At 45.8% G+C, this 24,859-nt stretch overlaps 1 protein-coding gene across 1 annotated transcript in view; it reads left to right on the top strand.

The window, feature by feature from the left end:
* Positions 1–24,859, top strand: part of FRMPD2 (FERM and PDZ domain containing 2) — a 603,077-nt gene that overhangs the window by 418,947 nt on the left and 159,271 nt on the right. The window contains exons 31-33 of the mRNA XM_086921788.1: positions 7,147–7,360; positions 13,829–13,866; positions 19,531–19,589. Coding sequence (XP_086777914.1) covers positions 7,147–7,360; positions 13,829–13,866; positions 19,531–19,589 — 311 coding nt within the window. The remainder of the gene's footprint in view (positions 1–7,146; positions 7,361–13,828; positions 13,867–19,530; positions 19,590–24,859) is intronic.

The following is a 24,859-nucleotide window of genomic DNA, read 5'->3' as shown; positions in this document are numbered from 1 at the left end:
TCAAGGGGTGGAGAGATGATATGGCAAAACTAGGTTGAGGGTGGCCTACCATTCACAGGAAACTCCATCTCCCCTGTGAAATACAGACAAAAGCTCAGAGAGCTAACTAGGGGCCCGCAAAAACACAGGCAGGACTGGATGAACCCCTACCCGGACCTTGGGGTGTACACACCCCTTGATTATTCTCTGCACTCTATAGGGGTGGTGGTGACAAAAGCTCCCTCATGCCCTGCCAGACAAAGTCAAAGACACTTGTTGGAAAGCAGGCACTGCTGACGTTTTCAGCACATGATCACCCTGCAGGTGGCACTGGACTTTAGTTGCTGGTGAGGACCAAAAGGTGAGGTTTTATTAACATCTTTTTATTCAAGCATTTACTGGTAAACTGTTGTAAAGAAGAAACTTACTCAGGCAGGGTAAGTAGAACATCTTTATTCTGTCATCCAACTCTCGGAACTCACAAGCTTCCTAACGTTCTAAGGAGAACTCACAAGGAACATTCCAAGGGGAAGGAGGGAGGAGGGGAGAGGATTGTACCAAGGGTAGGAGAAAGAGGGAGATTACAACATAAACCTTGGTGGTGCTGATGAGTAATGGTACAAGTCAAAAGAATTCTGGGGCTTGGTGGAAGAGCGCATCCAGGTCCCTACAACAAGCTGCTACTAATGAAGAGAAAGCTATAGTGCTAGAGTCTGTCACAAGGCTACAGAAATTCCACATTAAATCTTTGGGATCTTGAGGCAACTGTCTCTCGGTACAACTGACTGGAGAATTGACCAGCAGCAGAAAGTTGCATACCGCACTGTTATTTATTGTGGTGAGGCCTGACACAGCTTCATTTTTATTTCTGGCTTGTGTTCAACATTGGCACTTCTCTGCAGCCTTGAGAGGCTGGTCACCAAGGGTGCTCACACCCAAGGACTAAGGAGTCTTGGGTGGGTAGGAGAGGTTCTGGTGATTAAGACCCTCCTCGCTATGGCTTGCAACCTGTGGCTAGTTGGAATGCTCTCACCAACACCGATCCAGTGCGAAACTGCATAAAAGGAATAGGTCAGCACAGTAAGAGAGAGTAGGCTTGTGGGTAGAGGGTGAAAGAAACAGTCTTCTGCAACTGACATGGAAGAGTGAATGTCGGGCAGCTAGGTGAGTTGGCCCAGTAGGCAGGAGCAGCCCCAAGTAAAGTTCAAATGCCTGAATTGGCCTGAAAAGGTCACTAAAAACCGAAAGAAGAGAAAGCCCCTGGTTCTACAGGAGTGGTAGTCAGTGGCAGCTCCTCCGCTAATGCAGAGGAGCTTCGCACCACTGCCCACTGAGAAGATAAAATGATAATAACCAAGTTATTATCATTTTTATCTTCTCCTACTTTCACAACTTTGCGTGAGGGGGTGGGGGCAGGGTAGGAGTGGTAGCACCCTCCTAAGTGGGCAATGACTGCTTGGCCGGCTCTCCCGGGTCCACCCAAAACAGCCTTGCACACTTTGCGTGTTCTCCATGCAGGTTGCATTATGGCCTGCATGAAAAACATGCCCAGGCTCCCAGTCAGTGCCTGAGCACTGAAACATGGCACTCAGACCAATCACAACCCTGCTAAGGCAGCGCTGTGATTGGCTGACTGGGAGCCTGGCTGTGCTTCCTATTGTTCAGGTCAGCGAGGGAGGACTATGGAGGAGGACGCGGCGAGCAAGCGACGAGAACGTGCGTTTTTTATTTCATTTTTTGCTCCTCACTTCCGCCGCATCCTCTCCCTGCCTCCCTTGCTCTCACCCCCCTACCTCCGATCCATGCTGGCCGCCGCTGGTGGTGGTACACCCTGCAAGACTCGGTGCAAGGAGAAAGTAGTTTGCCTACTTGAAATCAGTTTCCCAAAAGGAACCACACATTCACATGACAACACTACTGTATTGGACATCAGCGTGGCAGCAGTGTGTCGGGCCATACCGCAGTGCAGGAGGAACGTAGTGACATTAAAAATCTCATTTAGAGTTTGGAGGGTACTGAAAATCCTTAGGATACTGGAGAAAACTCTAAATGTGAAGTAGAATCCACTGGATGAATTTCCTCCACAATACTATCCCTATTATGGAGGTAATTTAACGGAGTCTGCTACATGTTAAGAGATTCCCCTGGACAGTGGAGGATGAATGTTTAGTTCTTTCCAACCTCTAAGGCTCCCAGGAGGGTAAATGTGGGTGTCCAGTGGTTGAAACGCCATGCGCAGCCAGCCCCTTGTCTAATGGGTCTGGAGTGGCTACTAGGCAATCTCAGAACAAAATAAACAAAGTCAACAATGATTGCTAAAGGCTGCAGATCTTGCTTTTTATATCGTGTAACTCTGGTTTAGCGCTACAAGCTTTCGGCTTTTTCTATTTAATCATGAATACCCTGAAGAATGATTTTTGAGTAGTGAAATGTCTTATGTCTTTTTTCCCTAGCCAAATACGGGCCTTTGCTTTTTAGGTCGAGCTCGACCTGCATTCAATGCGAAGCATTGATTGCTGTCTGCTCGGAGCCTATTGTCAGCCGTTTCTGGGAATGAAGACACAAGTCAGACGCGCACACAGCCCCTGCTTTCGCTTGGCTTGCATGCAAACACGGCGCACACACACACACACACACCGCCAGCCCACACCCCCTGCACACACACACACACAGGCGCGCACACACATACACACGCTGCCGCCCCCCACCCCCCGCTGCACACACACACACACACATACAGACACGCACACACACAGACACGCACGCATACATCCGCTGCAGCCCCTACCCCCCTGCACACACACACACACAGACACACATCCCCACCCCCCTTACAAGTAAGCCCCACTCACCACATCGCCACCAATCCTGACTTCGGCAGCCACCGCGGGGCTCTACCTTAGGCATGGGAGCCCCGCCCGCATCACCAATGCTGCTCTCTGGCACTCCGTGGATGTGGGCTTCACGCAGAAGGCAGAAGTCCCGCCCCACGACTGGCTTCACGCTGCCGAACTTCCGGTTACAGTAAACAATTATTTCCTGGTTTCTTATGTTCGAATCGCATGTAATTGTAAATTGTACTTAATAGCACTTACTACCCGGTGCGAGGTCTGGAAGCGCTTAGCAGCAGGTAGCATATGTGTGGCAATAACGACTTTTCAATATAAAGAGCCAAGCTATGTGGCAAGTGGTGGCTTCGCGTCGAACCACATGGGTCAGAACTCGAAGCTGTACCAAAGTAAACAGTGCGCCGTGCTCCGGGACACAATGGGCGAAAACGCGCTGCTCGTCGTTTCCTGCGCCGCCCTGACTTTCCTCAGGAATTGGAAAGAAGCACCCCGGGGCCCTGGAGAATTCCAGCAGCACAGATGGCTGCATTTGCGGTCCAAATCCACAGAAAATAGCAATTCATGTGAACGTTTAAAAGACGTATGTTTAAGGTGTTATTACTATTTTTAAAACTTTTTTTTTTCAAATCCCTAATACGTTTTCGCATAACATCTGCCACTATCAATGAAGTAATCTTAGGGGAGTGTTGACACCCCTCGCCCCCATTCCAACAGAACAGACATAAGTGCCCTAACACCCGAGCGCACATTAGAAGCCCTGTGCCTAGTGAAGAGACTTGGAAAATACTTTCAAACGTTGGTGAGGAAATGCATTTATTCGGAAATTCTGAAGCCTTCACACATTTTCTCTCCCTTATCCACCAAGTCCCTTTTCAGCTGAGCTTCAGAAGTTAGACTGACCCACGCCTCTGGAGCCCCTGTGAGGAGTAAGGGGTAACTAGAAGGGAGAGAAGTGGTGTGAAGAATTGCGGTTTATTAGTTGGCAACCTCCACCGTGTAATAAACTCACAACCCTGTCTTCTGTCCAGTCTGGCTTGTCTGTAAAACCTTGGCTCAGTCCTGGGTGGCCGTGGCTTCTCGCAGTCTGGCTTTATCTAAGGAACAAGTGTAATTCATTTAGCAATGTGTGGCATCTAACTATCCTAGAGTGATTTATTCCTCACACTCGCAAGATCGCAGTCCCTTCTCTTGGTCTGTTGAGCTTGCAGCCCAACCTAGAGGTGTGGCTACCCGAGAGTTACATGCAGACAGGAAAAATGGTTTGACAAATCCTTTCCCCTCTCTGTCCCCATCACCAACATGTCTAACACAACAAAAGCGCAGCCCCTCTTATATGTGTCACCATTTGTGTTTCAAAGGTGGCTTACCCTTTGACATTTGCCTTTAGCGCTCATGTTTCAAGCTTTATTACAAATGTCACAAAAAAGATGTTAATATTTCCCTTCTGTACTTGGATTTCCATCACAATAAAATACACTGAACATTAGCTTCACAACAAGTATTTACAAAAGTTTAAGCTATTGCCATAAATTACAATAACTTTTATTTAAGTATTAATTATTTAAAAAAAAATAAAAGCCATTATTTGTAATATCAATACATCTAAGTCACGTAAATACAACACATATTGCATTGCAAATGCTATAGGTGTCACGTTTGCGATAGTTAAAACCATTGGAATTGTAAATGACGAAGCTATTAATTTCGCTATTTTCAAAACCAACACATAAATAAAAAATTTGTCATTTACAATACCAATAGCTCAAACTTTCCTAATGCGAGACCTATTGCATTGCAAATGCTTGTTTATGGTTATACCTGATGGTGTACAAGTTGTCATGTGGTTTCTTGCAGAAAATGAGAAGAAGTTAGATGTAGGGTGTTGTGTGCCACATTTCACTTTTACTTAGAGTATGTTATTTCCGCCCTTGTTGTTCTGCAAGGCCCATTGAAGATGGGCACCTATTTTCAATTCCAGTTCAGAACTGGTAAATATTTGTAATTTTATGGCTATCTATTATTTGTGTTCTTTATCATATGTGTCTATTTTAAAGAAAAACTCCGACTGGGCAAAGATTATAGAGCGTTATGTTGTGCATTGCAGAGTTTTGAGTTTCTAGCCCACAGCAAATCCTTGAATCAGCTGTGCATTGCTCTGCCTTGTTACACTGAGAGCCAAGTGCCAAAAGGGGTACCTGGCCCCCTTTCAATGGTTCGTGATACACCATTGGAGAAAGACCCCATTGACACAATTAGGCTTAGTAACTTTCAAGTCCCTGGGACTCCCAAACCAGATTTCTCACAATACCACTACTCGCAGATATTGTAGATGTAATACAGTTAAATAAACATTTGACAGGCGTGGGTTTTGCTATTATTTTGCCACTATGTAGCACACAATCAGTTAATAGTATGTAATTACAGAACATCCAGTAGTCCAGGAATGATCTTCAGGGCCGGACAGTGAACCACAACCGGCCCAGGCCAAGTGCTCGGCCGGCGCCCCTCCCCACTCGGGTGGGGTTGGAGGTGCCGCCGAGCTTTTTGCCAGGGCCAGTTTTCGGACAATTTTGGTACAGGGCCGATTTTGCAGCTATGCTGCAAAAACAGCCCTGTAACAAAACCGGCCCCCAGGGGCCCAAAACCGGCCCCCACCCGTGGGGCGCACCAAGGGATTGCCCAGTGACCGGTATGGCCAGTCTGGCCCTGATGTATTGAGGTTAGCATCAGAGACTGGGAAGGGAATCTAAAGGATCATGTACTCATCTATGCTGTAGGCTGGTATGCTGTAGGATGTGGATGGCCATCAATATTAACAAGGAGGGTCCATTTTATCCTCAAAATCTGAGTATTAACATTTACCTCATTGTTCGAAGAAAATGATGGTAAAATGGGATGGATTAGTTTGGGATCGAGAGAGAGAGAGAGAGAGAGAGAAGAGAGAGGAAGTCTGAAAGCCTGGTACTGGTCGCTTAAAAAATGGATAGAGAACTCCTACATTAAAGAATAAATTATAACAGATGTGACTCTCATTTTTGAGATCTGGGATATTCTTTTAAAGTAAATACAAATGTGCATGCACCATTTTACGACTAAGGGGCCAATTTAGATGTTGTTAGAAAAAGCTCCGAACGCCATTCGATTTGGTCGAATCCGATTCGGAAGCCTTGTTTCTGACTGATTCGGTCACCTTTCCAGATGACCAAGTATGATGAAAGGGAGCCGTCCGGCTGTCAGAATCGGTTCCGAACGGGATTCAGGCAGCCGAGTTGTTCGAAGCCGAATTCTACAGCCCAATGGAGTTGGTTTCCGAACGAGACTGCCGTTCTGAATCGGTTTGGCCGAGATGACACGGCTGTGGGAATCGGACTGTGGGGCCCTCCGAATCGGAAATGTGGGGGTACCCATGGGTCTCCCCTTCCCATGCATGCACAGTGTGGTAGGCTCCTTGGGGTGCCAGCCACAGGGAGCACGACTTTCCTCAACCACCTATTTTGTCAATGGGAGCCACCGTGGAGCGGTGTGGCTCACTGGTTAGAGGCGGCAGACCCGAGTGCGGAGAACGGCCCGGGACCAGGGTTCGATTCCCGACGCGGCAGGGTCTTGGACCAGGAGCGGCAGGGTCTTGGACCAGGATCAGCGGACTGATAATTCTCGAATCGGTGCCTACTCCGACCAGGGAGCACACTCGGCAACTCTGGGCATTAGCTTGCCTCATCTCCACAACGGCCCCACACAAACGCCGGGGATGCCTGGTTTCACCTTGGAGACCCCCAGGAGGGACTATCTCACAGGGAAAGCCAGGACGGGTTCCCCAGCGGTCTATAGCGCTACGAGGCCTCCGGGTAGCAGTGCGCTTTACAAGACTTTACAATTTACAATGTTTACGTTCGGTACACAGGCTCCCATTAAAGTCAATCGGAGTCTGACAATATTGTATCCGGATGCATCCAAATCACTCAGTCCCCCGAGCCGAGTCATTAGGAAAGTATTCCAGAACCGATTCGGTGGAAATCGTTTCCTAACGACATCGTAATTGGCCCCTAAGTGGAGGATGAGTAGCACTATATCTCCCACTCTTTAGTATTAAATGGTAGAGGGTACATACACCCTTTCTTCTTGAATAATAATTGACTGTTGGGAGTACGCTCTTGCTTCTGTTTTGTGTTAGAGTGTTTGGTCATACTCTTACCTGCTCCACAATTTCAAGGTGGCCTGGTGGTTCACTCTGCCTTGCTCTTGACATTAAGGTTTGCTTTTGTGTATTTGTGTGAGATACCCTACCCCTGGTCATCAGCATTTCTTTTTTTTCCGCTAGGATTAAAGTTGACACAAGGCTCTGAAAGACTGCTGCCAGAGGGTATCTATGTGGAAGAAGTGGTGCCTGACTCTCCGGCAAGCCTGGAAGGCAGTCTGCTGCCCGGGGATCGGATTTTGTCCATCTGTGGGCTTTGCACCCAGGACATGTGCATCGAGCAGGCAGTCCAAGTGTGTGAAGCTCCAAAACACCTCGTCCAGATCCAGGCCACAAGGTCACTTCCTTTCTCAATTGACTATTATAAAGGATTTTTGTGATGCCTCCAATAACACTTGCAGTATTGATTAATGTGAGTAACTTTCTAAGGGGACAGAGAGAGCAAAAACTGAACATTTGGCAAGAGAGGTTCTAACCTGTCTGCCACAAATGATCATTTTTACTTTTTAATCTTTATTCATGTATAGCCCTTATTAGGTGTTCCCACAGTTTAGGTGCGGGGATAGCAGAGGGCTGAATCTCTGACCTCAGACAGCATCTCCAGGCCAAAATCTGGGGATTTCAAGTTATCTCCACCAGAATGAGAAATAACATGTGTACTCAGGAAAACCGGGTTGATAGTCACATATGTTTTTTATTCCATGGTAAAATAGATCTGTATTCATTTAATGCTGCATGAAGGTAGTGGTAAATAGATGCAGAGCTCTCTTTTGGCAGGAGAAGTTGCTGGTGGGGGGCCTTGGGTAGGCCAAAGCAGGTGAAGGAAGGACTGGGGTAGCATTTCCAGCTTTCTCTATAGTGCAGTGGAAGAGTGAGCGGGGGTGCTTGTAGTGGCTGTCCATAGCCCCCTCCATCTCCTCATCTAGGTCCAGTCTCGTGTTTATGGTCCTGGGGTAACCTGGTCTGGTTTGTTTGGCCCCCGTATGCATGACCAGAAACACCTGGCTAGTCAGAAAACTCTGGAGTGGTATTACCCCACTCTGGGCCACTTGTAATGAGGGCTCTGGAGACTTGTGAGTACTTATGTGTTGTCTCATAATAATTTCAGATTGATAAATAGTGCCCCTAGTTCAGCAGCAAGTGCACTTCAGCGCCTCTGATTTCAGGAAGAGTGGCCAATGATACTGGTATGCGAGATTAGGATTCTCTTGAGGCCCATGGAAGAGAGTCTTCTCATTGACTTCATGGACAGGTTCCGCTTGATGGTGGAAATTCTGAAAAGAAGGCCGAAGTGGGGTGGTGCAGCACCTCCGCAGGCATAGAGATAGTCCTGTAAATTGGATAAGAATCTTGTTAGAGGAGCTGTCTCTGCTATCAGACAGTTATATGACCAAAGTCTTTTCTAAACAGTGAGAACGTTTGATCTTCTTTGAACACTGCAACGTTTTGCTCTGATTTCCGTCTAGGCTTGAGCATTACAAAGGAATTGTAATTTGCATCATATACACCAGTGTTAGACCCAATTGATTATGAGCGGCTTCATGTAGCTGAAGTGGATTAACAGACAATTCCTGAATGGGGTGTAAGGAGAGCCTAGCTCTCTGCATGAGCCAGACCTTTTTGCCCCAATAAACTTTGGTATAATTCACATTAATATGCTCTAGACTACATGGGGCCTATTCACAAAGGTAAAGTTACACATGAGCAAATCTACACCTTAATGTACTCTTACACTTTGTAGTAATTTTTTCAACTTTTGACTGTTCACCATTTATGAGGGTAAAGTTACTGTGCAGTGTAGACTTACATGTTTCAACCTAGGGGACAAAGCCAAATTTCCAAGTGCAGAGTTGCTACTAGTAACTTTTCACACGTAGGTGGAGGTCTCCGACACAGAGACAAAATCATTCTATGGTAAAATATAGAGAAAAGTAAAAATGTATATTAAATGTTTATAGATCATCTTAATTTAAATTAACTTTATATATTTATTGTAAATATAACATTGAACCAATTACAATTTCAAAATATTTGTAATGTTTTATAAAAATTCCCACCTAAACTAAAATGTTTATATTTATTTATGTTGTATTATATATATATATATATATATATATATATATATATATATGTATATATATATATATATATATATGTATATATATATATATATATATATATATATATATGTATATATATATATATACATATATATATATATGTATATATATATATATATGGGAGAAAATTTCGCCAAACAATCCCAGTTCCACCAAATTTCACCGCACTGGGAAGACGAAAAGAGGAACCCTTTCTTGGTGCCAAACAAGTGAATTTTATTTAAGCTTGTTGTTGCTCAGCATGTCCGCCATTACGCGTTTCAGCAGTATCCACTGCCTTGATCACATATATATATATATATATACACACATATATATATATATATATATATATATATATATATATATATATGTGTGTGTATATAAAAATGTTATTTAATTTAAGCACGTTATCTAAATATTTTATGAATAAATGATTTTTATGTTTTATATAAACTTTGTTACAGACTAAATTAAATATATATGATTAAAAAGTTAAACTAAGTTAGATGATTTTAACATTATTTACTTTAAGGTCCTATTTTAAGTTCCTGCATCTATTATTTTCTATGGAGGGTGTTGCAGTAGCAGTGGTTGGCCATATGTGGTTACTCCTGGTCTGAGCTGGAGTACATGTACTACTATTTTGAGTCTTTTTGGTTTTAGTAATTAAAGAAATACAGTTTGTGAATAGCATTGTTCTCACTCTTTTGTGGATGTGTGCATGTCCCTCCCTGAGACCAATCTTTAGCCCTTGCTCAATCCCTCCTTAGCCCTCTCTAAACTACTCCCATTTAGTAGTAAGTATTCCCATTTTCCAGCTACTCCCCCATCCCTAATACATTTACTATTAATATATTACTATTATTTATAGGTGTACTTGTGGGAGATCTCTGTCTCAGTGGCAAGGGTCTCCACACATAGAAGAGAGGAGAGGCGTTTAGGTTAGGGATTATCATTTTGTGGTATGTGAGTAGTACTGTTGTGGTACTACTAATCTTACTCCAAAGTAAAATTTGTGAGTAGGCCCGTGTGTGTCATCTTCAGTGCGGAACCCATCCGGTCAATTCCATTAATTCTCAGACTAACAATGGCTGCCTGGTTTTAGATTCTCTGTAGTTCAAGGATGTGTTTCTTGTGTATGTCTGCATAAATGTTGCTGCAATATCTCAGGAATATATATAGTGATCTGCGCACAGCAATGGGATCACTTTTTTAAGCATGACCTTGTCAGAAAAGACTCCCTTGCTCGTCATGTTGGCAAAGGATAGTAAAGACTCAAACAAGAGCCCCAGATGTCTGAATAATTAATTAGCACCCCCCTGCAAGACTATTCTGTAGAAAGACATTTTTTATTCTGGAGCCCGGAGAAGGTAGTACACACTTAGGCCCAGATTCTAAACACTGTCACACAATGCAGTGCAGCCTCCTAAGTGGCTGTGCTGCCTTGCGTGACAGGGAAGGAGCAGGAGAGCGCCATGTTCAAAGAGAAGTCGCTGTCTCTCCTCCCCTCTCCCTATCGCCCGCACTGATTTCAGCTGGCGTGCACCAGGCACACATTTTAGCGCCAAGGCGCTAGGGTGCGTGCCTGAGTCTAGCACAGGTTTTTTAAAGGAAGGATACCCTTTTTGTACAAAATACTATGCACAGACATGTCCAAAAGAACTTCCTACTTTGTATGTGTGCTGCACAGTACAGCATGCAGGCAAATTTAGAAAGGCACGGAGAAATGTAAACATTTCTCCGCTTAATGCCTGCATTTCAGCAGTGTTTATTTTCGGCACTAAACTGTGTCCACTACTGTTAGTGAATCGGGTTTAACGTCAAAAAGCATGGGTATTTGCATGGGAACGCCCATGTACCACCTATGTAACTCTCCCGTAACCTAAGTAATACAAAGCCACGTTTCGCGCTGCTTTGCATCACTTTTCAGTACAAACCAATGCAAATAAGATGGCAGTGGTATCTTACACTTTTTTCACCCATACCTACATACATGCACAGACGCAGAGAAACACACTCACAAAAAATGTATGTCACAATATCACTGTCGTAAAATTAGCCTGCAAAAATATTACATCCTCAACATTGACTATCACTATAATGTCAAGAGATGTATAAATATACAGTATAGTTTTCCTGTTCTTAACTCCACATCTTCTTACCTCACTCGATCACATAGTGGATTCAGTATTTTTACCGATTGAAATGTTGACCTCAATGTTGTGAACTTCAACGCCCCCCTCCCAAAAGACTCACACAGTACACAACAAGAAGGGGCTGGCTCTAACAGAGGTGTATGTGCCCTTGTAGCTCATCAGTTAAATGCCCTCTGGCCACTCTCTCTAGCTGAAATGGTTTGACGGCCCCCACTGTCTTGTGGTCATTAAAATCGAGCCCGCTGCTTCTGTAATGGCTGACTTGTGTTAATTATCCCAGGAAACGTGAGTAAATCTTTTGCCTAATATGAGTCAGAGCTGCAAATCAAACTCCTCTCTTATTGAATGTCTGAGCTCCCACTCAAGGGGAGGGCATGTGATGCTTCTCAGACCTTGGGGCCAGTTAGACTTTAACAAGCCCAAGCCTGCTTTCACCAGGAACTAGCCTCATCCTGAGTGATTCGTAATCGGTACTCACCTCGACAATGAGATTTCTGTGTGAAGTACTCACATCCACCATGTGTATTCTGTACTTAGGGCCAGATGTATGGCCATTTTTAACATTCACTAACGGAAAATCGGGCTGTTGCAACCGCTAAAAAAGGGTTGTAGCATGTACAAACCCTATTTTGCGAGTCAGTAACCTATTACTGACTCGCAATATAGAGTTTGAAAGTTGCTATTTGGAAGGGGCGTGCCAAAGGTTTCCCCTCGTAATAGCGAGTCGAAGGCAGATGTACGATTGTTTTGCGACCACAAATTCAATTGCAAAACAATGGCAGTTTACCACCTACTTCTAGTATGTGGTAAGCCAGTCACAACAGGTAAGCAATCCCTAGAGGACCCCTTCTCCTTTGTGAATGTATGCAACAACAAAAATTAAGAGCAGACAGTGGTCCCACGGATTTAATCACTTTTATTAAACAATGCAATGTATGAATTTATGAAATCTAAATTTGAAATTAGTTATTGGGGACTTTTTGACAAGCCAATAGGTCTGCCTAAACTAAAATGACACCCTCTATATAGTCAGCCATGCACTGCAGTGTGGAATTGGACACAGGGCCTGTCTGCATGATGCAAGATTAAGTACAAGATGGTTGCTGCATTAGATATATGTTGCACTTTATGGGTCAGATTCAGAAAGGGCGTTCCCACTTGAGGCTGAGGCCACGCAGTCGTGGGGTAGACTCGGCCCTCTGGGCCAAATCTTGGCACTGATCATACTCAATTCGGGGATTCCGCCCCGATTGCGGAGACTCCCTCACAACTGCGGCGCCTCCGCCACCAGTGGTAGGGCCCTTTGTGAATCAGTCACTGAGTGAGTATTTAATGAGTTGGAAGTATGAGTTTATGGTGGTACATTTGTGTTTGTATGGTGATCCATATGTTACTCAGGGCCCGATTACGATGTCAGATGGACCTGAGTCCTTCCGACATCATTTGAGAACTGGGAGCGAACGACCTCCTTTAGTCGGCCCCAACCCAGCAATTTGGTTGTGACTGAACGCTGTTTGTCGAATTTCTATTCTTTACATGCATTCTAACCCAAATGCATGCTTTCATTGTAAAGAGCTGAGGTGCCGTTCATCTCTGCACCACGTGGCAGGCACCTCAAGGTGCCTGCCACCGGGTGCGGGGTTCAACAGGGGGGCACCATAGGTGCCCTCTAGGCTGCCATCCGGAGGCCTTGCACCTACGGGGGCCCTGCTGGGGGCCGCCAAAGTTGGATCCCCATAGCCTTTCTGTGTCGGAAAGGTCCGCACAGAAATGATGGTGGAATCTGCCATTGTAATCCCTCGGGCGTGAAGAGCCGCCAGAGGGAATACTGGAGGCTTTCTGAATGGCAGACATGCTGTCCAAGCCCATTGGAGGCCATTTGGAAGTCCGTATCAGATTCCTTTCCGACCGACCCAATCAAAATGGGTCAGTCGGAAAGGAATCTGAATGGGACATTTTGATGCGTTCGGAACGGCTCCGACCGACAGTCGGAGTTGTTTCTAACTTCATCGAAATCGGCCCCTTAGTGTTAAATGGTGACAGTGTATAACAGTACATGTATTCATGCTTGCCGTACTCAGACTGACTATAGGTTTGTCTTTATGTTTATGTTCGTCAGTGGAGGTTTGTTTGAATTATATTGGAGTAATGTTTATATTACGTGGGATTGTTTCTAAATTGTAACAGGATCTTACACTATGATGTGGAGTATTTTACTTTTACAACAATTGTGTGGTATATAATGGTGGTTGTTTCACATTATGATGGTGCATGAGTGGTAGCGAGAGTAGTGATGTCTTTATCTATGCTATTTCTTTTATAGTAGTTTATGACAGTGGTAGTCTGTCTCAATTGTGAATTTTGTATTAATTTTGTAGTGGGTTGGTGCGTGAGGTAGGTAAGTGTTTTCTCATGTACATTTTGATGCACTGTGGTAAGAGACTTGAATTTGACCTTTGCATTATAGTAATAAGTGTGTGAATGCTGGGTTATTAGTAAAGTTGCTTTAAATAACATATTTTATTCCACATGTTGTTTATGTTGCAGAGGTGGGCTCCCAGTGATGCCTGGAGGATCAGAACAAGGTAAGAATTATACTTGAATTTATAGTCATTGCAGGTATTTGAACTTTCATCTAGAATGGAGCACGTTCCGGGGGTTCAGGACCAAAGTATTGAACATAGGTGATAAACACAGGTTTTAGAACCAGTGGCGTCTGGCAGAGAACACAGAGCAGGGGAGTCATGGAGGGGGAGTGGGTGGCTAAACAAAAACAAGCATTTGCAATGCAATAGGTCTTGCATTACAGAAAATTTGAGCTATTGGTGTTGCATTCATATTTACAACACCGATAGCTCACATTTTTAGCAATTCAATACCTATTAAATTGCAAATGCTAGTTTTGTAAAAGCACCCCATGCCACGCTTTCACTTTAATGGCTGCTGTGCACCTTTCTTTTCTTTAGACAGTTCTGGTTTAAAGAAAGGGGCGAAGACGGTCAGCCGAACAGTCATGGCGCTTGGAGTTTGCCACCACTCCTCCCACCTCTGTGACACCAGCCCCACCCCGCCTGAACACAGCTCAAGTACAAAAAATAAAATGCTAATAACTAAGTTGTTATCGCTTAATTTTTTCCTTTTTTCACTGCTTAGAGAGCTGTGCAGGCCGGACTGGGAACCAAAACCGGCCCTGACAAAGTGCTCGGCCCCCCCACCCCCACTCTCCTGGGGGGTTGTGGGCACAGCCGAGCTCTTTGCCAGGGCCAGTTTTTGGCCGATTTTGCAGCTATGCTGGAAAAACGGCCCTGTAACAAAAACGGCCCTCAGGGGGCCCAAACCGGCCCCCCACCCGTGCGGCACCCTGGAGGATTGCCCGGTGCCCGCTACGGCCAGTCCGGCCCTGGAGCTGTGGGGCGACGCTTCTTTGCCTTAGCAGAGGAGGCACCCATGTTTAGGACTCACACAAGTAGTGCAGCACAGCCAGTAAGTCACATCAAGGTTGTTGACAGGGAGAAATGGGTGAGGTGAGTGAGTGTGCAGTCTATGAACTTACAAGTTGATTCACTGGACTTTGAGATGCTAGGGTTCCTCTGCAGTGAGCAGATGGCTGAGTCGAAAGGCAGGGTGAATGTGATTCGTTAACAAACACTTGACTGAGTTATTGATGGACAAAGAGCAGCATGTGAGGGGTGGGCTGTCGTCTATGTTTACTATGACACATTGGGGGAAGTACCCTTCAGCAAGCCCTTGGAGACAGGAAACTACAAGGATGAGTTCATGGGATGAGGTGGGTGTCTCCAGGTTATTTATTAAGCCTGGATGATTGTAAGCACTTGTAAGCAACAATGATGCAAGCTATTCTTCAGGTGCTAATCAATCGGTCTATCAAAAAACACAGAACTGATTATTCTGGAGAGAAGGTCAGCAACTCGGTCACTACTGGATGTAAATGGTATTGTGTGAATCTAGAGGAACCCCTAAGCTTTTAGTGCTTGGAAGCTTAACGGGAGAGAATGCAAGTGATGGTCCCATAAAGTGTTGCTCCGTAGCATGGAAAGAGGGAAAAGACCAACAACTCACTTGAGAAGTCTGGAGTTGTCCATTTGGTCCACAAGCTTCTAGGCTGCAACTATTGTTGCAGGAGATTGTAAGTATCTCTGAAAATCCCCAGCACTTGGAACAGCATTGACCCTGTACCCCATACAGCACTACTAACAAGGGGCTCTCTTCCAACTGTCCTCCTGTACCTGTCTGGCCACGGTCAGGGAGAAAATGTGTTTCTCCCAACTGCAGCATGACTTGAATGACTCTCCCCCTTTCGAATGGGTTTCCAACTCAAGCTTAACACAGAAGCTGCACTTGGTGGTTTTGGGACTTTTCTTTACCAGCTAGGTGGAGAGCTGCTTGTTATAATGCTCAACCTGTCCGCAGCGGGTGACAGCAGACCCCTCTGTACTTACTGGACACACTGGAACCAAGAGATGATGCAGATAAAACCGCCATTGTTTGGTTTGAATCTTTATTTTCCTGTAGAACGCAAAAAGCTTTAATAGGCTCCAGGTTATCTCTTAACCTACATCACTGTACCACAGGGACCCTCTTTTCTACTAGCACTATTTAGTATATGCCCAACCAGTGGTGGTAGATGGGTAGGCCGGGTGGAGTCTGCGCAGGGAGTGAGGGGTGGGATGTGCAGGGGAGCACTGGGTTAATAATTATTTTTAAAAAATTAACGTACCTGGTGCTGCCAGCCGTCTCACGCCCGTCGCCTTCCACTTCCTGGTCCCAGCAGTCCACGGGCCAGCATCACAGACTTCACATTCAATCCCCCCCAATTTGGGGACTTACCTGAGCAGGCTGGATTAATATTCTCTGAGGCACAGGGAGCCTGTGCTGTTTCTCCAACCCAACTGTGCCATACATCCAGGTTGGAGAAACCGAAGTGTGCATGTTAGTTTGGCCGGCCTAAACCGACATGCGCACTTAAAAATGCACATCTGCAACTCCTCCTCCTCCCTCCCATGTACTTGCCTACACCTCCCTGCACACACTGGTGCAGCCAGCAGCTGAAAAAAAAAACAATATTAAAATATAATTTTATTTTTCAGCTGCTGGCTCGGAGAACTGGAATCCTGGCGCTCAGATGGGGACTGGGAGGCTTTGCATGTTCCTCAGCAGCTGTGTAAAGCAAGCCTGGTGGGGAATATGCAAAGGCTCGAGAGGGCCGGCCAAGCAGTCATGCGCACTTAAGGAGTGCTAACAACTCCTCTCCCTGCTCTGGCCAACTGCCCCACCCCGAGAGCCACTCACTTCAAGAGGAGAAATAAAATGATAATAACAATACGTTATTATCGTTTTATTTTTCCTATTGAAGTCAGCGGGCGACTCTCCTCGCCTTAACGGAGGAGCTGCCACGGTGAACAACTCCACAACAGAAGTCATCACTAAGGAGAGGCGAAATCTCCCATATCTTACCCACTGAAACTGTCAGCTAAATAAATACCTTCTACATTCAAAGTAAAGAACCATGGTTTTACCTCTGACACCTATATGCCTCCCAACAGACAAGTAGGAATAGGAACTTATAGGTGTTAGTATTAGCTATATGAATTCAGACCCATCTTCCTCTGTTCTCTCTGGCACACTCTGCCTGAGAGTTTGAGGCCACTGTTAACTCGAGGCATAACTATGGCAGGTGCTTCTATGCAGGTCTGCCACAGCCACCTCCATGCAGGTCTGCCACAGCCTCCTCCATGCATGTCTGCCACAACTGTCTCTATACAGGCCAGCCACATCCACCTCCATGTAGGTCTGCCACAGCCGCCTGTATACAGGTCTGCCACAGCCACCTCCATGCAGATATGTCACAGCCTCCTCAATGCAGGTTTCCCACAGACGCCTCCATACAGGTCTGCCACAGCCGCCTCCATCAGGTCTGCCACAGCCGCCTCCATCAGGTCTGCCATGCCGCCTCTTTATGGATCTGCCAGCTTCTCACATTGCCTGCCTCCAGAGAGCTCAGTGTGCTGAGTTTGTCTCATTGATGTGGTAACTGAGAAGGATCATTTCATGTCAGTCAGAAAAGCAGCCCATTGGGTACCAGTGTTGTTTTAAGATTGTCTTCTGGAGGTTGAAGCACATTACCAACTCCAGCGCTCACTTTGAGCCAGTGATTGCCAGTGGAAGTCAACGGCATTCATTTTTGGGGACTGGCACTGATCTTTCCTCATCAGAAATGTAATGAGAGTAAGAAAGGGATAAATATACAAACGGCAGAAAACCTATCAGAAAGGGAGAAAGCATGAACCTGCAAACAGAAAGAAAAATGGGCAGGGGGTGTGTGGGAGTGGATTAAAGAGGCCTGAGTTGAATTCGAGACTACGAAGCCTTGCATTTCCACACAACCACATTTAATAGCACCAGCCACGGGCTTCTGAGCAGAGCTTTGGGCATCAACCCTCATTCGTTCACAAATTAAGCACTGTTAACTCCAATGCGATATTTTATATATATATAATATTTAGGACACAATATTTATGTTAATCGGTATTCCAAGAATGATATACTAGTCCTCTACCGGACAACCGATTGCTGGCTACGCCTCAGTGAAGCTAAAATTCGAGGGTAGTAGGGCTTACTCAATCCAGGGACCAGCCTACTATTCCTCTCTAGATGCACCAAGAAATTCGCTTAGCCTCACTATCTTTAAAAAGACACTCAAACCTTCTTATTTTAAGGTAACCCTTCAAGACCTCGACCAAGAGAGCTCCTAGGTTAGTGCGTGTTATAAATGCTTCGAGTTATTCATTGCCAGCCACTCACAGTGAACAGACAGTGGAGAGCTAAAACGCTGCAGGGCTTGACTAATAGGGGCTGAACATCTAACGTGTGTGGGGTAAAACACTTCTATGTGCGGTAGGAAGCTACTGGCGAAGAGCTGAGAGTCAGGTTGGCAGTTGAAGGCTGTTAGAAAGATCAGGGCCGGACTGCGGCACCAAAGGCAGCCCACTCCTTTCATCCCCTTGCACAATCTCTCTCTCTTTCCATCCATTCATTCTCTCTCTCTCTTTCTCTACTTCTCTTCATCTCTCCGATCTCTTTCTCTGTACCTTCATCCTCGCTCCCTCTCTATCTCTCTCTCTTTTTTGAAGCCTCCCCCTGCCCTGCTACAGTTAACTTCTGGAGCTGTGTTAAGTGGCACAGGCAGCAGCAGCCCTGGGCTTTTAAAACTGGATTCCAAAGCCCCAGCCCACCAGGGAAATGTACAGTGTAAAAAAGGCCTGTCAGGCCCTTACAAGGATCTCTGTTTCTCCCCCATACTGGTTATATGGGCCTGGTCTGATTCTCTCCTGCTTCTTCAGGTGCAATGGTGTAACACAAAATGATGCTACTCTGGCCAGTTTGGTACCTTGAGTCAAGCAGGGCCTTTGCTGAGGGGTAGCCCTCCTCTCCATGCAAAGTAGGGGCTACATAGGCTCATGCAACAGCGCCCACTGCAGGATATGCAAGTCGTTTGATTGTACAAAGTATTCAAGACTCGAATAACGCTACTCGAATAATGCTAATGTGGCAACCGTGGCCTTCAGTCAGCAGGCAGTCGGAGAACTGCTTATGACCTCTATTCGGTGCATTGACAAGGGCCCTCCTTTCTGATGCTCCTGTTCCCACCTATGTACCTCTTCTCTCCCCCTTGGGTCTTTAGCGTTGTTGAAGGTTGTTAGGTATAACGCGCCACACAAGCAACGAACGCAACGCAGCTCTAAACAGGACAGTCTCCGACCTCTCAGGCCAGGCCGCTCGCGGGCTGCAGCGGATAAAAGCTGTTAAGTGACGGGATTAATAATTAGTAGAGAAGGCCCCCACTGGCGTATCGCTGAACATTTCTGTGAGTTATCTGTGCTCCTCTGACTGATGCTTCTGACCCCGAGTTGCTGGGAGACTACCATCTGGGGGGTATATGAAGTGTGTGTGGGCGAGGGAGGGGGCAGAGGGCTGCAGCCGGTCCACTGCCCTGTCAGCGGCGCAGAAACGGCAAGGACGCAGCCAGCAACGCCCAACCCCTCGTACACGGACACGGTGCGGGTTTACGTAGAATATCTTTCAAATACACGTCTCTGCCAGGTCAGTGAGCACGCGGGGGCCTACTGACGTCACCAAAAAGCCGCCAGTACTCAGGGCGTTAACACCTGCCTAGTCCGGCCTGGATGGTTATGCGCGAGCTCAGGAGTGTACCATTCATTGTCTTTCAGAAGGAACGACGTGCGAAGAGCAGACTGCGGAGCCGAACATGCCTTCCACGCAGCCCGAGGTAAATCATATACGTATTACGCTTCTGTATATTTATTTGCTCACCGAGTACATCAAACAGAAATGTTTTACAGATGCTGCATAAAATAGTATACCATAATTAAGGCTCCCAGTTTTCCGTTTTTACCGATTTTTACAGATAAATAAATACAGAGAGAAAAACCTATGTTCTTTCTGTCTGTATTAATTTTTAAATGCAGAATAATACAGACAATTGTGCTACTTGTGGGTGACTAACTATGCTGTTCTACATGAATTCCAGGCCCACAGACGAGCCACGGGTGGTAAAAATTGGGAAGAGATGTCCTTAAATACAGTCATAGCTGAACATATTTGTATATAATGCTAATATTTATATGTGGGTGTCGTGTTTTGTTATTTTTGGCTTCCTAATTTGTCAAAACGAGACAGGCATCACAGTATACGTGCAAGTTTATCAATTAAATATAAGTGGAAATGTACCATTTTACAACTCCATTTTAAACACAAAATAAATACGGATAAATACCAATAACATGGGTATAAATTAAGTATGGATAAATACTGACGGAACTGTTAAAAAAAAGACCATAACACCGGGAGCCCTAGCCATAATTTAGGGTCTATAGAGAAGGGCTGTAAAGGAGAAACCTCCAGTAAACTATAGAACTTCCACCTACATCTCCCGCAGCATGGTCGACAAACGTAGAGGTTCGCCAAGGTGCTGTAGTAACTCTCCCAAAGATGGCAGTGGTACCGCCACACTACTACCAGAGGCACATCAGACAACACGTTCAGCAAAGTTATCTCAAGGACTCCTGTGGGAAGGGTGGCGGACTTCAAGGAAAATAATTACCAGTGATACTTTGGTGGGCAATTGTAAGTGATCATTTTAGATGGTAAAAGTTCCACTAACAGCGAGGGGGAGTTTCTGACAAAAGACCTCCCCCTACAAAGTCAATGGCGTAATGCTAAATATGCCCTTCTTACACCACAGAATGTGTTGAGGGGTCTCATGGACAGGGAAGTATCCCTGTGTCACAGGTATTCATGGACCTGAGGCTGAATGTGGGCGCCCCTGTAGGGTGGGGCCTTCCTTGCACCTCTGGGACTGCATGGGCTTTTAATCTTTTAATTACACCCCTACACAAAGTTTCTCCTCCCATGGTAGAGGCAGACACACCTGTCACCTAGAAGACACACTCAAAAGACAGATGATTTTTCATTGTCACTGTGACGTCAGTTCTAAATTAGACATTTAAGTCCAGAGAATGGTCAGAGCGCCACCATGTGCTCGTGACATCACTATAGGGCTTTGTTATTTCAGGCTGACTAAATGAAAGAAAGTTTTTTTTTAGGTCAGTTTTAAAGGAATAGATAGGGGCATGGGTATAAAAGTCATGTTGGCCACGTAACTGGAATGTGTGGACCTGGGTGCAGAAGTATATAAAAGTGTGTGAGGCATGGATGGTCTGAACCCACTTGTGGGTGGAACTGTGGTGCATAGTGAGAGAGTGCTTACTCCAAAGAGCCTTTACCTGATTGGACAGAGTGGTGGTACATATTGAAATGGGGCCCTATTTTGGTTTGTACGTTTGGTGATATCTGTTTGTTCATGATAGGCTAGTATAGCTGATGTATTTGATGGAGTCGGTGACGTCTCTATGGTTGATGGTGTAGATGGTTCGTTCAACTTGGGGAAGATATTGTCGTTTTTGCTTGTGCCCAGGTGTGGTGTATGTGGGTTATTGAGTCTTTGCTGGAAAAGATTAATATTCCTTAGTAAGACCAACAATAGGGCTGAAAGGGTTGCTGCTGTACACGATGTGCCTAGGCAGAGTGGATTAGGTTAGTCTTGTTGTGGATAGTGCTCTGGTGGCATTGATATATGTGAGTGTTGCTTTGCGCTACTTGATTAGCTAGACAAAGAAGTCAATAGTATGCATAAGGCTCAGTTAGAGTAGGCACTGTTAGTGAGATCTTCAATAAAAACAATAATTTATCAGTATTTTTATGTTCTGTATTTGTGTGGCCCACTATGGGTAATGCAACTGATGTTCCCCAAGTAGAAGCCAGTTAGATATAGCTCTGTTATTTTATTTATTTATCGTATTTATGTATTTGCAGAGTTTTATATAGTGCTGGCTAGACCCGGAGGTATCAGAGCACTTTACATGAGGATCAGTGGGTTACACGTTACACAATTACATCAGTTACAGGAGCATGGTAACAAAAAGCAGAGCATAACAAGGACAACATAATAAACAGTGTGACACAGTAACATGAGCAACTAGAGCCTAGCATAACAAAGACACACATCCTATGAGGCAAAGAAGGTAAAGGGGAAAAGTAGAAAGGGCAAAGGAATGCAGAATCGGGTCATGCAATAACTCCACCCGGCATCAGCTGCGCTGAAATTGGCACCGCCGTTGGCAGATCTTCGGAGATTCTTCAGGAGGGTGGGGGAGGAAGGAGACACAACGCGATACGAGGAGAACTGTGCCCAATGTCTGGCTGGGTAGGTGACGGCTGAGGGGGTAAACCAGAGCCAATCTCCTCTATGGCTATCTGGTAGCTCCATCGAGCATCAGCCATGTTGCTTGGGCTCCGTAGTCGGTACACTATTAATGGTTTGTCAGAAGATTTGGAAACTCAATTGCGGAATAAGAGAGTCAAAGGACAGCAAACCAAGTAACCCCAGGTGAGTAAAAAGGACTGAGGAGGGGGTAGATTCCAGGGGAGAGAGCCAAAAGGCAATCCCTAGCCATCTTTGTATCCAATCAAATATGTTATCATGCAGCACCTTCTTAAGCTCTCTCAGCGAGATCAGCAGGTCTTTCCTCTTGAGTGCCATGCTTCCAACTTGTTATTGGTAGTCTCCTTGCTGTAACCAAAGTCAAATTGACATGTTATATTTATGAGTGCAGTTTGAGAATGGACCACCCCAAGAATGGGACACCAAAGAAATGTGTTTTTGGAAATGTCGAAGAGCCAAGTGATCACCAAATACAAGCAGCTCTAGAGTAAGTTGTAAGAGAGGGCAGAAAAAAAGGCGAGCTAGACTAGAATCCGCAAGTGGTTCGGAATGAGAAATAAATCTGGGTATCATGTGCATGGAAATTAGCATGAAAACCAAATGACATAATAGAAGACAGTGGAGTACTGTAGGATGGAAAGAGTAGAGGACCAAACATTAAGCTCAGAGAAACATCATAAGTAAATTGATCCATAAGTTCCAGGACACAGAAAATCAATAACCAAATAAATAAAAATAAATCCAGGAAAGAACCTACCCTGATTTTTCCAGTATTTGGGTGTCTTTCACAGATTCACATGCTTGAATATTTCCCGTCGCCGAAGTGGGAGCCTCAAGGTAAATAAAATAGCAATAAAATCCCAAGAAATATTTGTATGTAAAAACATAAGATATAAAAATACACAATAGAAATAGTTGCAAAAACCAGGTAATAATTTCCCCATAGGAATACATGGAGAGAAAAAAAAAACTTTTCAACATATCACTGTCATTATGTTAGTCCAAACGACAGCCAATCAGGCGCAAGCACCCCTCCAGAACCTTCTCCTCAGTGGCTCAGGTCCTCAGCCTCCTCCTCTGGTTACAAAGGCTGAAGGACAAGGATTCAGCTCTTTCGGACGCAGAAAGCCTGGTGTCATGTACGTCAAAGGCCGCCTCAAAGCGTAGCAGTGTACAGGATTTACCTTCTCCCTTCTTGAAGAGGAAGAAACTCTCAATGTTAAAGGCTCCTGTGGTGTCCCCACCTCCTCCTGCTACGCTGACGCCCACAAGATCTGGCTCTCAGGCGTCTACGGCTTCTTCTAAGCATGTTTCCACCTCAAAACGTGTAAAATCATTGATGGGAGCGTCGACGATTGTCCAGATGACGAGATCTCCCGTCTCCGGTTCGTCAACGACTACAGTGACAACGACATCGGCTTCTGGTTCGTCGACGGTGGCTCCGTCGGCGACGTCCACGAAGGTATGACTAAGCTTCAAAACAGTCTCGTCGACGATACCCATTGCTTTGTCGTCGAAGAAGAGCCTCTCGTCGTCGACACGATCTACGTCGACGAGAATTGTGAAGAAGATCTCCTCGTCATCCACTACTCTGTCGACGAGTGTTTTGTCGACGACGGCCTCGTCGACGTCGGCCTCGTCGATGGTGGCTTCGTCGACGTGGCTTCGTCGACGTGGCTCCGTCGACAGTGGCTCCATCGACGGCGGCTCCATCGGCGGCGGCTCCGTCGACGCCTGTTCTCTCGTCGTCGACGGCTTCGACGACGACCTCGTCGACTGTGGTGCCTTCTGCCTTTGCATCCATACCTTTGGTGCCACTTTCTTCATCAGGGTCCGGTGTTTCCTCCGCCGACCCTTTGCACCAACTTCGCCAAGTGCCTCTGGAACAACTTGACATACCCTGTGACACACAGCCACCCTCTCCCATGTTTGCGACAGGTTCTGAGTCAGACTCTGTGTCTGAGGATGAAGAAGACGATCATTTCAGGGCAGCACGTAGCCCTTCTGAACTGATCATAAAGTGTCAGGACTATGGAGATGATCATGAGGATGCGTATGTTCAAGAGGAAGGCCTGTCCATTCAAGTTCTTGCGGCGTCACTGCCTCTTTCCCTTATTACAAATCTACAGTATATGTTAGAAGACTACAACAAACGTTTCTCACCATCTGGTCAGGGGTCGCCTCTACCTACGACACCTGCGCCTGCACCAGCTCCTACCACTGCTCCGCTACTACAAGCGACACCGCCACCGGCTGTAGCGACAACATCAGTTCAAATACATGCTATGGTGTATCAAGATGATGAGGATGATAATCTTCGTCCAGATAGAGAGGATGGAGAGCTGCGTGATGATGATGATATGGATGGCGATGGCAATATGCAAGACTGGGACGACTACCAGATCCAAACACCGTCCCCACCTCCTGTGACTCCGGGGGATTCCCCTCCTGTCGACATTGCAGGTTTCCATCAACTCATGGATAGGGCGGCACTCCGTTTTAAACTTCCCATGGTTCAAAGGGAAGAAGACTGTTTTCTGTATAACTTTAAGAGTCAACCCTTCAAGCGAGTTCGGAGTGTCCCAATCATCGACTTCATCTGGAATGAAGGAGTCAAGTTGATGCAGACGCCTAACTCCATCCCTGCACAACTGCCACGGTTGGAGAAAAAGTATAAAGCACCCCAGGGTTCTTCAGCTTGCCTGGTGGCGCAGCCAAAGCCAGATTCTGTGGTCACTCAGGCCGCCCAACACCGT

Source organism: Lissotriton vulgaris, chromosome 5, assembly GCF_964263255.1.
Source record: "Lissotriton vulgaris chromosome 5, aLisVul1.2, whole genome shotgun sequence".
NCBI lineage: Eukaryota > Metazoa > Chordata > Amphibia > Caudata > Salamandridae > Lissotriton > Lissotriton vulgaris.
The sequence above is the reverse complement of the archived record's forward strand: the minus strand, read 5'-3'. Positions and strand labels throughout refer to the sequence as shown.